This window comes from Carcharhinus amblyrhynchos, chromosome 6, assembly GCF_965287045.1.
Source record: "Carcharhinus amblyrhynchos chromosome 6, sCarAmb.v2.hapA, whole genome shotgun sequence".
In the NCBI taxonomy this organism is placed as follows: Eukaryota; Metazoa; Chordata; class Chondrichthyes; order Carcharhiniformes; family Carcharhinidae; genus Carcharhinus; species Carcharhinus amblyrhynchos.
The window spans coordinates 52,823,806-52,838,163 of NC_137329.1; the positions used below are offsets into that span (position 1 = coordinate 52,823,806).

The window sequence follows — 14,358 nt, forward strand, 5'->3', positions numbered from 1 at the left end:
AACTCCACACAGACAGTGACCCAAGGCCTGGAACTGAACACAGGTCCCTGGTGCTGTGAGGCAGCAGCACTAACCACTGTGCCACTCTCATTGTAAAGTTTATTTATTAGTTTCACAAGTAGGCTTACACTAACACTGCAATCCAGTTATTGTGAAAATCCCCAGCCACTGAGAAGATGATGATGAGCTGCCTTCTTGAACTAAATGGCTTGCTAGTCCACTTCAGAGGACAGTTATGAGGCAATCATATGTTGTGGGATCGTGTGATGTATAGGCACAGTCCAAGTAAGATTCCTCCCAAAGAGTATTAGTGAATCACAATTCGATCTTACAATTTAATTTTTAAAAATTACACTTTCATGGGATGCACGTGAGGTTGGCCAGCATGTGTTGCTCCTTCAAGGCCTTTGAATTACTTGTCCACTAACATAACCACTAAGGTTATCCATTTTTTGTCATTGTTTCAATTCTTTGACAAACATTGTCCACCAAGAATCATGTGTTTCCTACAGACAGAATAAACTACAATCTACTCTTGATCAATTGGAGTAATTTGCTCATTCTCATTTTTATCCAGTAACTTCTCTTTATCTACAAGAGATTTCAATAACTAACAAAGTATATTAATTAATAATTATACCAATAAAAACATTCTAAGGTTCACATGAGTGCAATCAAAAATATGGATGCCTAGCCAAAGTATGAAACATTGGGCGATGAAGAACTTAGTAAACAATGGATTTTAAATTGTGAAACAAACTAGAATACGTAATAACTGAGGGGGAGCATCAAGGCAACAGTGATACCTACATATTATAGTTTCAGATAATAAGTGAGAAATAAAAGTGTAAGACAAAGACCAAAGTAACACATTCAAAAAAGGTTGACATTAAGTGGATGAGAATGGGTTTAAGGAAAGTAAATTGGACAAAATTACTGACAGAAGTAGAACAGCAGAGGAAAGTAAAAGTGATCAGAGTTCAAAAGCAAGAACCAACTAACTAGAATTGAAACATCATGATTGATTAATTTCAATTTTGCTCTCATAATTTAAGAAAAAGACATACATAGATGAATATCAAAGCAGAGACCAACAAAAGGGAATACAAAAGGTTAGGATAGGAATTGTAAGAAACACAGCTCACAGTTAAACAATTTAGTCAAGTCAAGTTCTGAAGGAGCAAGATTTTATTTGACGTTCTTGCAAGACCGGGTGTCTAGCGAAATAGGCACACCTCACATAGATTTACAGCACATTTTATACCTTTTTACAAGCATTGTGATAGCTTTGCAATGTGATGTTCTCTCCTAATTGGTGGTCCCTGTCCCATCTATGTGTTGACATTTTCCTATTGGCTCAAGGTGTCTTAAGTTCCTATCACCTCTACTCCTCATCTAACAATGTCTCCTGTTATCACAAGAGTGCATTAGCAAACTCATCCATCTTATCCAATACTGTTGCATGTCCAGTTCAGATTGGCAGTAATCAATCCTTTGCCAACTTAATCACTGCTGTCCCGACTATCTCAGTGACCCCTTCCCCCTTTTATGTTTAGTTGTATAAACAACACATCTTGCAGACCATTTGCTTTTTATAACGTGGGCCTCTTACATTCCTGCAGGTATCACTCTTATAACCTACAGTGCATTCCCTCCAGGGCCAATATATTCTTCCTAAGGTGTAGTATCCAGATCTGCTCACAGTACTCCAAGTGACGTCTAGCTTCAGGTGACTGCGTGGTGTTTGCATGTTCTCCCCATGTCTGCGTGGGCTTCCTCCGAGTGCTCCGGTTTCCTCCCACAGTCTAAAGATGAACGGGTTAGGAGGATTGGTCATGTTAAATTGCCCCTTAGCGTCTGGGGGATTAGCAGGGTAAATACATGTGGTTACAGGGATAGGGCCAGACTGGGATTGTCAGTGCAGGCTCAATGGGCCAAATGGCCTCTTTCTGCGCTGTAGGAATTCTATAATATGATAACCATGGTTAGGTATACAAGAGAGAAATCAGAAAGAAATTGTCACATAAAGGGTAGTAGAAATCTGGAATTTCTCCACCAAAAAGGCAGTTATTACTAGGTCAAATAGAATTTCCAAGATGAATAAATAGACTTTTTGTTAGGTATGGGTATCAAATGACACAGATCAAAAGAGGGCATACAGATATACATTAGCCATTAAAAGTGCAGACAGTGTTTGAGGAATGGCTTGCAGCTGTTCCTAACAATAATTCAATATGAACTGCTATAAGGCAGGCAAAGAACATGTGTACCTTTTCTTCAATATGTGTTCAATGCACATGGTGACAATGCTAATCTTACCAGTTTGGTCCACTTGAGGATGTCCTCCATGGAAAAGGTTTCTTTGGGGAATTTTTCTTGAAGCTCTTCTTGTACAGTCTCTGGATTCAAAGGTTCATGCATCAATGAGGCAATAACATCAGCAATGCCTCCAGAACCTGCCAAGATCAGCCATGGAACAGAGTTTTCTATACCTTGATGCACTTTCTGTAAAAAAGTTGAAGCACACTTATCAAGACCTGTTGCTTTTTGATTTATTGACAGCAGTTATAGAATATGCATCTTCAACAACAGTTCCAAGGCTACCGAAAATTATCAGTTACCCACCGCCATAATGACACTAGTAAACCAGAGCATGATGTACTGTGTAACAAACTCAGTCCAACAGAAAGTTGGTGCTCAGCTGCTTGTTTTATTATTATTTTTAAACCAATTTTTGTACTCCAAACTTCCTTTCCTGAATGATTTGTCTGTTCACTGGAATACGTTCCTTACGCACCAGGCGCTCTACATCCACTTGCCTTCCGTTTTTTGGGATGTGGACATCACTAGTATATACTGCCCATCCATAATTCCCATTGAGAAGATGGTGGTGAATCGCCTACTTTAATACCGCAGGCTATGTGGTGAAAGTATTCTCAGTGTTATCTGAAATGGCATTTCAGGATTTTGACCCAGCGACAGTGAAGGAACGGCAATATAATTACAAGTGTGGCTTGGAGGGGAACCTGCAGGCAGTACTGTTCCAATGTATCTGTTGTCCTTGACCTTCTAGGTGGTAGAGGTTACATATTTGGGAGGTGCTTCCTAAAAAGCTTTGACAAGTTGCTGCAAGTGCATTTTGTAGATGGTACACACTGCAGCTACAGTGCATTGAACCATAGAATCGCTATAGTGTAAGAGTTGGCCATTTGGCCCATTCAACCTGCACCGACAACAATCCACCCAGGTGTGGTGACCAGAACTGGATAGAATACTCTCATTGTGATCTAATCAGAGCTTTATCTAATCAGGTTCCTTGCTTTTGTACTCAATACCTCTGTTTATGAAGATCCTATAGGTTTTGCTAGTTGCTCATTCAATATGTTCTTCCATGGTTAGAGTCCTGCCTGAAAGGAACTTTTCCTGAGGACCGAGTGGACCTGTGCCATTAAATCGAGAGGGAAATGCATAATGCACCTGGAGGAAACCCACACAGACACGGGGAGAATGTGCAAACTCCACACAGACAGTCACTCAAGGGCAAAACTGAACCCAGGTCCCTGGTACTGTGAGGCAGCAGTGCCAACCACTGCGCCGCCCTAACTTTACATCCCCCTGACAGAAATTGAAAATTGAATGGTTTGTCTAGCTGAAAATCTACCGAGTCAAGGGCTTCATTCCACAGCATTTAAAATCCCTCCAAATTTAAAAATATAAAATGCTGGAGATACTCAGTAAGTCTGGCAAGAGGAACAGAAGATTTTCCCTCGCATTATGCATTTCCCAGCAATGAAGGCAGCACACCACTGGCTAGTGGTGGGATCTTCCAGTCTCGCCCTTGTCAACGGCATTTGCGTCGTTTGCCAGCCGCTCCACTGGAGGGGATGTCCCCATCGACAGGGCCAGGAGGCCATGCTGGCAGGATGGAGCGGAAAATTCATTGGAGATTTTCTTTAATATATATTCTTTCACAAGGTATGGATGTTGCTGGCAAGGCCAACATTTATTGCCTATCCCTAATTGCCCTTGGAAAGATGGCAGTATTTCAGGTTTATGGTCTTTCCTGTTGGAAGATGTATCAGAAGCACTGGCATGGAACATAGCATAATTCAAACCAATAGAATGGAGAAGATTAAACTGGAAGAATAGAAATAGAGAGCTTAAAGGATGTGTGGTGTGAGGAAGACCCATAGAGTCTGCACCGACAACAATGCCACCCAGGCCCTATTCCTGTAACACCACCTATAACTCCCTCCTGGCTCTAGGCATTTAGCATGGCCAATCAACCCAGCCCACACATCTTTGTACTCCAAACTTCCTTTCCTGAATGATTTGTCTGTTCACTGGAATACGTTCCTTACGCACCAGGCGCTCTACATCCACTTGTCTTCCGTTTTTTGGGATGTGGACATCACTAGTATATACTGGCACTGTGAAGCAGCAGTGCTAACCACTGTAAATAGTCAATCCCCTTGCCAGGATGGGAGTAACAGGTTCAGATTTTTGAGATCCATACATTGAATAAAGGAGAAGGTCTGCTATGAACTTCCGGTGCAACTCTCCTTTAATCTGTCAACTTTTTACCAGGTTAAGAAACTTAACCAATACAAAACTATGGATGATGGTCACATACATTCTACCTTTAAGGTTAATTGACCTGAGTTTATTTTCCCATTGGGCAAGAGGCCTATTGTAGATGAATAAATTATAAACTTATCACACAACATCTAATTTACACTATGGTCAACTGGAATTGATTGGTATACACTTAAAAATTAATTTAATGAAATTAAAGTATATCCATAATTCCCATTGAGAAGATGGTGGTGAATCGCCTACTTTAATACCGCAGGCTATGTGGTGAAAGTATTCTCAGTGTTATCTGAAATGGCATTTCAGGATTTTGACCCAGCGACAGTGAAGGAACGGCAATATAATTACAAGTGTGGCTTGGAGGGGAACCTGCAGGCAGTACTGTTCCAATGTATCTGTTGTCCTTGACCTTCTAGGTGGTAGAGGTTACATATTTGGGAGGTGCTTCCTAAAAAGCTTTGACAAGTTGCTGCAAGTGCATTTTGTAGATGGTACACACTGCAGCTACAGTGCATTGAACCATAGAATCGCTATAGTGTAAGAGTTGGCCATTTGGCCCATTCAACCTGCACCGACAACAATCCACCCAGGTGTGGTGACCAGAACTGGATAGAATACTCTCATTGTGATCTAATCAGAGCTTTATCTAATCAGGTTCCTTGCTTTTGTACTCAATACCTCTGTTTATGAAGATCCTATAGGTTTTGCTAGTTGCTCATTCAATATGTTCTTCCATGGTTAGAGTCCTGCCTGAAAGGAACTTTTCCTGAGGACCGAGTGGACCTGTGCCATTAAATCGAGAGGGAAATGCATAATGCACCTGGAGGAAACCCACACAGACACGGGGAGAATGTGCAAACTCCACACAGACAGTCACTCAAGGGCAAAACTGAACCCAGGTCCCTGGTACTGTGAGGCAGCAGTGCCAACCACTGCGCCGCCCTAACTTTACATCCCCCTGACAGAAATTGAAAATTGAATGGTTTGTCTAGCTGAAAATCTACCGAGTCAAGGGCTTCATTCCACAGCATTTAAAATCCCTCCAAATTTAAAAATATAAAATGCTGGAGATACTCAGTAAGTCTGGCAAGAGGAACAGAAGATTTTCCCTCGCATTATGCATTTCCCAGCAATGAAGGCAGCACACCACTGGCTAGTGGTGGGATCTTCCAGTCTCGCCCTTGTCAACGGCATTTGCGTCGTTTGCCAGCCGCTCCACTGGAGGGGATGTCCCCATCGACAGGGCCAGGAGGCCATGCTGGCAGGATGGAGCGGAAAATTCATTGGAGATTTTCTTTAATATATATTCTTTCACAAGGTATGGATGTTGCTGGCAAGGCCAACATTTATTGCCTATCCCTAATTGCCCTTGGAAAGATGGCAGTATTTCAGGTTTATGGTCTTTCCTGTTGGAAGATGTATCAGAAGCACTGGCATGGAACATAGCATAATTCAAACCAATAGAATGGAGAAGATTAAACTGGAAGAATAGAAATAGAGAGCTTAAAGGATGTGTGGTGTGAGGAAGACCCATAGAGTCTGCACCGACAACAATGCCACCCAGGCCCTATTCCTGTAACACCACCTATAACTCCCTCCTGGCTCTAGGCATTTAGCATGGCCAATCAACCCAGCCCACACATCTTTGTACTCCAAACTTCCTTTCCTGAATGATTTGTCTGTTCACTGGAATACGTTCCTTACGCACCAGGCGCTCTACATCCACTTGTCTTCCGTTTTTTGGGATGTGGACATCACTAGTATATACTGGCACTGTGAAGCAGCAGTGCTAACCACTGTAAATAGTCAATCCCCTTGCCAGGATGGGAGTAACAGGTTCAGATTTTTGAGATCCATACATTGAATAAAGGAGAAGGTCTGCTATGAACTTCCGGTGCAACTCTCCTTTAATCTGTCAACTTTTTACCAGGTTAAGAAACTTAACCAATACAAAACTATGGATGATGGTCACATACATTCTACCTTTAAGGTTAATTGACCTGAGTTTATTTTCCCATTGGGCAAGAGGCCTATTGTAGATGAATAAATTATAAACTTATCACACAACATCTAATTTACACTATGGTCAACTGGAATTGATTGGTATACACTTAAAAATTAATTTAATGAAATTAAAGTATATCCATAATTCCCATTGAGAAGATGGTGGTGAATCGCCTACTTTAATACCGCAGGCTATGTGGTGAAAGTATTCTCAGTGTTATCTGAAATGGCATTTCAGGATTTTGACCCAGCGACAGTGAAGGAACGGCAATATAATTACAAGTGTGGCTTGGAGGGGAACCTGCAGGCAGTACTGTTCCAATGTATCTGTTGTCCTTGACCTTCTAGGTGGTAGAGGTTACATATTTGGGAGGTGCTTCCTAAAAAGCTTTGACAAGTTGCTGCAAGTGCATTTTGTAGATGGTACACACTGCAGCTACAGTGCATTGAACCATAGAATCGCTATAGTGTAAGAGTTGGCCATTTGGCCCATTCAACCTGCACCGACAACAATCCACCCAGGTGTGGTGACCAGAACTGGATAGAATACTCTCATTGTGATCTAATCAGAGCTTTATCTAATCAGGTTCCTTGCTTTTGTACTCAATACCTCTGTTTATGAAGATCCTATAGGTTTTGCTAGTTGCTCATTCAATATGTTCTTCCATGGTTAGAGTCCTGCCTGAAAGGAACTTTTCCTGAGGACCGAGTGGACCTGTGCCATTAAATCGAGAGGGAAATGCATAATGCACCTGGAGGAAACCCACACAGACACGGGGAGAATGTGCAAACTCCACACAGACAGTCACTCAAGGGCAAAACTGAACCCAGGTCCCTGGTACTGTGAGGCAGCAGTGCCAACCACTGCGCCGCCCTAACTTTACATCCCCCTTACAGAAATTGAAAATTGAATAGTTTCTCCAGCTGAAAATCTACCTAGTCAAGGGCTTCATTCCACAGCATTTAAAATCCCTCCAAATTTAAAAATATAAAATGCTGGAGATACTCAGTAAGTCTGGCAAGAGGAACAGAAGATTTTCCCTCGCATTATGCATTTCCCGGCAACGAATGCAGCACACCATTGGCTAGTGGTGGGATCTTCCAGTCTCGCCCTTGTCAACGGCATTTGCGTCGTTTGCCAGCCGCTCCACTGGAGGGGATGTCCCCATCGACAGGGCCAGGAGGCCATGCTGGCAGGATGGAGCGGAAAATTCATTGGAGATTTTCTTTAATATATATTCTTTCACAAGGTATGGATGTTGCTGGCAAGGCCAACATTTATTGCCTATCCCTAATTGCCCTTGGAAAGATGGCAGTATTTCAGGTTTATGGTCTTTCCTGTTGGAAGATGTATCAGAAGCACTGGCATGGAACATAGCATAATTCAAACCAATAGAATGGAGAAGATTAAACTGGAAGAATAGAAATAGAGAGCTTAAAGGATGTGTGGGGTGAGGAAGACCCATAGAGTCTGCACCGACAACAATGCCACCCAGGCCCTATTCCCGTAACACCACCTATAACTCCCTCCTGGCTCTAGGCATTTAGCATGGCCAATCAACCCAGCCCACACATCTTTGGACTGTGTGAGGAAACTGCAGCAACCATAGGAAACCCACGCAGACACGGAGAATGTGCAAACTTCACATATACAGAGCCAAGGTAGCTGTAGGAGGCTGTGTGCTTGTAATGAATGTTGGACGAGAGCCTGTCCCTGGTAATGGAGACAGAGAAGTCAAGGAAGGGAAAAGGTCAAGGTGGACCATGAGAAATTGACAGAAGAGTGGAAATTGGAAGCAAAGTTAAGGAAATTTTCCATCCAGTTCAGGGTGAGAGCAGGCAAGAGCATCAAAACAGTCATTAGTATACTGGATAAAGAGGTGAGGGAAAGGGCCAGAGTAGGACTGGAACTAGGAATATCCCACAAAATCCCACAAGAAGGTAGGCACAGCTAGGATGTAAACCTGAAGCAACCTTGTTTATTTGGAAGAAGTGAGAGTTAAAGCAGATGTTATTTAATGTAGAAAACAAGGTCAGATGTAGGGGGTTCGTGGTGAATGGAGACTTGATGGATCTCGATTCAAGGAATAAGCAGAGAGCCCTCAGACCATGTAGTGGGAGGGAGGTGCAGAAGGATTGGATGCCCATGATACAATGAGCATAGTTATATGGACAGGAAATTGCTGAAATAACTTAAGACCTCAGCATCTTGCGAATGTAGCAAAGGGGGGGTGGTGGTGGAAAGAGTTGAGGTAGGAAGAAACCAATTCTGTGGGTTAAGATCAGTCTGATGCAATGTGTCAGGAGACTCCTGTTTGTGTGTTCTGGGATGGAGGTAGAAGTGGGCTGTTTACCTTTGGGGAATGCTGAGATTGGGGGCCATGGAGGGCAGATCTCCAGAGATGAGGCCACTGACAGTTTTGGAAATGATGGTTTGATGGTTGGTGGTGGGTAAATGCTCCCAGGAGGAAGTATCAGAGAGTAGCCATCCAGCCTCTGATAGACAGAGGCTAGTTCTCCAAGCAACAGCAGCACCACTCGTGGCAGCAGGTTTGATGATAATGTTAGGGTTTAATTTGAGATGAGAGAATGCTGAGGAAGAGGATTCAGAGGAAGATAGTTTTAAGTGAATGAGAGCGTCAGAAACATTGAGGCAGCTGATGTCAGCAGTTCTCAATGAAAAGATTTAGAGAGGGTAAGAGGCTAAAGGGAGGAGTCCAGTAGGTTGGACCATGCAGGAGATGGTCAGCTGAGTGGATAGAAGACTCTTGGTGAGACACACTGTCACGGGGGTAAAGGTAATGTCAAAACTCAGCACCATGACAAGCTCTGAATTTATTGAGGGTAAACATGAGGGAAAGAGCCTTTCATAAGGATAGATTGTTCAGAGAGGGGAACGTCAGAAAGTATCATGAATACACGGGAAAGGGTCAGATTGGAAGAAGGGATGGGACCAGAAAGTAAAGGAAAAGAAAGATTCACAAGGGTGTTGGCCTGAGACGTTAACTCAGTTTCTCCTGCCAGAGATTCTCTCGGACCGGCTGAATATTTCCAGCACTGTGTGTTTATTTCAGATTTCCAGTACCTGCAGTACTTTGCTTTAGAAGTTCCTGGTGCGTAAAAACAGACACTGGAGTAAGTTTGTAGACAGCTAATTTTAGTTTTTCAGATAAATGAGGGCTTGCTCATTCCCTGCAGTCTTATGGTTCAATGCTGTTAACTGGGTGCTACAAATGCATCAAATGTTTTTTTTCAAAAGAGAGATTTCTAGAGCTCTTCCTGAGAGAGCAGCAAGTGAAAGGAAGACCCCTCGGACATGCAGTCAGCAGCACCAAGAGGAGCGTGCGAGAGGAGGACTCTGCACCAGGCAACCAGCAGCACCAAGGGGAGTGTGTGAGGAGGACTCCGAGCCAGGCGGTCAGCAGCACCAAGGGGAGTGTGTGAGGAGGACCCCGAGCCAGGCGGTCAGCAGCACCAAGGGGAGTGTGTGAGAAGAAGTCACAGTTGCAGTATATGGGTAGGCCACTTAGGACTGAAATGAGGAGACATTTCTTCCCTCAGAAGATGGTGAACCTGTGCATTCTTGACCACATAAGGCTGTGAAGGCCAAGTCACTGAATGTATTTCAGAAAGAAATAGATATGGGACAAGATTCTCCACCCTCCCAGTTTTATGTTCCCCGCTGGTGGGAGGTGGCATGTGGTTTGCCAACGGCTGGATTCTCTGGTCCCACCGCTATCAATGGGAATTCCCACTGAAGTCATCCCATGCCGGCTGGAAACCCATGGTGCGCTGCCAGTGGGACTGAAGAATCCCGCCAGTGGGAATAGCCAGAGAACTCCAACCATGATTTCTGGACACAGAGGGTTATCAGGAGAGAGAGGGAGAATGTTGTTGAGGTTGAGGATCAGCCTTGATGACATTGAATGATGGAGCAGGCACAGTGGGTTAAATGGTCTACTCCGACTCCTATTTTCTATAGTTCTATGTTTCAAGCAGACCTACAGATGCTATCGTGAAGCTCATTCCTCATTGTCCTCAAGTTTGGATAAATGATAGGATATTACTTAGAGTTCATATAAAAGGCAAAACCTATTGCCTCAAATGTTATCATTCTAACATTATAAACAAATCCAAAGTGGTGACAAGAGGAGGAAATTTTACACTCAGTGTGCAGACCGCTACTCACACATCCAACATCTTCCTCTGGCCATCCCATGTCAGGGGGAAGATTCCCATTCATCAGCTCAATGTAACAATGGAGGTATCTATTCTGAGCCAAGCTTTATTGAGTTTTACCTGCGTAGCCTGTCCGCTGTTCAGATATATGCTTCAGTAGTTTCAGCCAAAGTTCTGTGGTGCCGCCAGGAGTCTCATCGTCCACCAGTATGAAGTGGGAATGGTTATTGTCCAAAGAGTAAAGAGGACCTTGATCGGTCTCCTCAACCTGGTATATTGCTGGAGATCGTTTCTAATTGAAGATTTGGAAAAGTGAACAGGCGCAAAGTCAGATGATTAAAATCAACATTGATAACATTACCAAAAACATTGCTTGGTTTAGATAGATTTTCCCTCAGTGGGTAGCACTGTTTGTGAATATTTGGGAGGGGTGGCACAGTGGTTAGCACTGCTGCCTCACAGTGCTAGGGCCGTACCTGAACTCCCAGCATGGGAGCCATCGCACCCTCTGGGCAGCAGTCACCTCTGGTGTGGAACACTCTGCCTGGACCAGGCCAAGCCACCGGCCTGCAAAGAAAACTCCCTGGCAAGCAGTAGCGAGGATCAGGACCCGGCATATGGGGTGCCCAACCTATTTGCCAGGCCTTCTGGGGCACCTCCTGACTTATGGTTGAAGAAGGAAAATGAATCACCACTGTATGAATCTTTCACAATAAGACACGCCTCCTCTTAAAGTTAGAGAGTATATCAGAGGAAAGTAGTTAGAAACTATTTGAACAACTAACCTTAACATTGGCCAAGCTTTCACGGTTAGAAATAATTTCCAATGGTGATATTCCAATTGCAAAGACTTTGATTTTGGAGGATGTGTTGGCCAAGGCATGGTCACGAACTGCTTCCCCTATGTGTTTGGTGATTCCAGCCCTTAGCCCACTTGTAATGATCCAAGCTCCTGTACAGAAATTGGGGGGAGAAATGAAATATTTCAATTACAAACGTGCTCATTATATCTATTCAATGTAATATGTGACTCTCTTAGTCTTTAGGCTAACAAATGGTAGGATTTATGAAACATATCTGCCTGTTCTCACATTTTAATCTGCTGCACCCACTAAAGACCATGAGGTTCCATCCAAGAAGAGGATTAGGAAAGTCATACATTCTCACAGCAAAGAGGCTAATCAGCTCATTGTGCATGTTTTGGTTCTTTGCAAGAATTATCCAACTTAGTCCCATAATTAAGCTTCCTCCTCATAGCCTTGCAAAGTTGGCCTTCTTAAGTGCATGTTCAAACGCATTTTGAAACTTGCTATGCTATCTGAGTCCACCACATACTTACAGGGTATACCACATGCTAACAACTTTCTGTGAGAAGAAATAACTCTATACTTTTCCTCTAGTTCCCTTGCCAATTGTTTTAATCTATGACTATTGGTTATTCATTGGCCCACATGCAAGGGGAAATATTTCTCCCCACTTGGATCAAACAAAACCCCTCATAATTTCAAATACCTTAAACCTTAACCTACCCTGTTCCATGGCAAACAAACCAGCTTCTTGAAACTGACTGAACTCTCTCATTCCTGGTCCCATCCTGGGGAACCTCCTCTGCACTCTCTCCTGGGTCCTGAAATTCATCCTAAACCATGATGCCCAGAATTGTACGCAACATTCCAGTTGAAGACTAATCATAGATGCAGATAGCTTTAGCACATATCCATTCTTCAAATTCAATGCCTTTATTTTATAAAGACAACCATTTCTTATATTTTCTTAACTGCCTTCTCAAGTTATCCTCTCATGGTCAAAGATTTACTCTTTACATGTTTGATGATGCATTTTACTTTGTCAGCAAATCTTTCCTCAAACTTTCTCTTCACTCATACATATCTTATTCGAATTTTACTAGGTGGCATTACCACATGGCAAAATGCCAGAAGCAGAAGGAGGCCCAGAGGTGAAGCCCTTTATTAATTTCTTAAGGACCTCATTTGACCTCTGGGTGGTAAGTTTAAGTTTATTTATTAGCGTCACAAGTAGGCTTACATTAACACTGCAATAAAGTTAGTGAAAATCTCCTTGTCGCCACACTCCAATGCTGTTCAGGTACACTGAGGGAGAATTTAGCACAGCTAAAACACCTAGCCAGTACAACTGTGGGAGGAAACCAGGGGAAACACATGCAGACTCAGGAAAGAACATGCAGACTTTACAAAGATAGTGAGCTAAGTTGGGAATCAAACCTAGGTCCCTGGTGCTGTGAGGCAGAATTGCAAAGGGACTTTGGGGTCTTAGTTTAGGATCTTCAAAATTAATTTGAAGGTTGAATTCATAGTTAGGAAAACAAATGTAATGTTTGCATTCATTCTGAGAGGGCTAGAATACAAAAGCAGGGGAGTACTATTGAGACTTTATAAGGCACACAATATTTAGAATATTGTGAACAACTTTGGGCCCCTTATCTAAGGAAGGCTTTGTTTTACAGCTGCAGTCAGGCATTATTAGGCCACCCCCATTAACAGAACAGATTAAAAGTCTTGCATCTGACAGAAATCAGTCCAACCTCCAAGGAATCCATTGCTGCCATGGAGCTCATGACCCCAAATCTTGCCACGTGACCCCATTTGGTTTGGGGGGGTGGTGGGGGTGCGGGTTAAGACCCATGGTTTGGGAGGCTCTGGTCTCAAACCAATTTGAAACAGATGGAGTGCAATCTTACTGGCTTGTCCTGTCAGTCAGTTGGCGAAGGAAGCAGGTAAGATACTGCAAGAGGTGAAAAATCAGAATCGTGTCTGATTTCTTGTTTCTCGTGATCTTAAACTTACTGGCTGGCAAAATGGGCTTCACACCCTTTGATTTGATTATGCATGACATGCTTAGCATGTCATCAGTGAGTCCTGGATGTTCCTTGTGGGGGTAGGAATCGGCACACAGAGCGATCAACAGCGGGTCCTGATGTCTTTTTGGGCGGGGGGGGGCGGGGTAGAGGGTGACAGGAAACCTCCCAATGCACTGGGATTGGGGTGCCATTGTGTAGGCAGCTGACTCAGCTCACTGGCAAGATTAATCTCAGCCTCCCCCAACTGGCGGGAATCACATCTGGGCTTTTTTTAAAACTAAGTGCTGTAGCTGGGAGCTCGTCCAAATGGTGCAAATCTCTCCTGTTTTCATGCACTTTCGCATTTGGAATTTTTTCATAAAATTCTGCCTGTGGACTTTAGGGAAGCAATTGTCCAGTTATTAACTGATCCGCCAATCAAAACAGGCAACAAAGGTTTCTTTATCCCTAATAATCTCATTGTCCCTTTTCAAGAAATGGAAGAACCAAGTGGTCATGTGACACCTTCACCTTCCTTTCGTATCTCAAATAGTTCATGAAGAAATATTATGCATTGAGATATCACTTGACATGATGGGTTTTAACAGTGCAGTTCAGGTAGGAATGTGTGGCACAGTCTGATTATTGAGGCAGCCTCTTTCCAGTAGGTGAGCCCAGAACTCAGGGGGACAGTTTTAAAATAAGGTGTTGCCCTTTTAGAAAAGAGATGAGGAGAAATGTTTTCTGTTAGAAGGCTTTCCAAC

General features: G+C 43.2%; 1 protein-coding gene across 1 annotated transcript in view; it reads right to left on the reverse strand.

The window, feature by feature from the left end:
- The window catches only part of LOC145344334 (transient receptor potential cation channel subfamily M member 5-like), a 46,786-nt gene extending 44,155 nt beyond the window's left edge, over nt 1–2,631 (reverse strand). The window contains exons 1-2 of the mRNA XM_080191463.1: nt 2,626–2,631; nt 2,320–2,505 (exon numbers count right to left, since the gene is read on the reverse strand). Of these exons, the coding sequence (XP_080047589.1) occupies nt 2,320–2,505; nt 2,626–2,631 (192 nt within the window). The remainder of the gene's footprint in view (nt 1–2,319; nt 2,506–2,625) is intronic.
- Between the last annotated feature and the right edge of the window lie 11,727 nt (nt 2,632–14,358).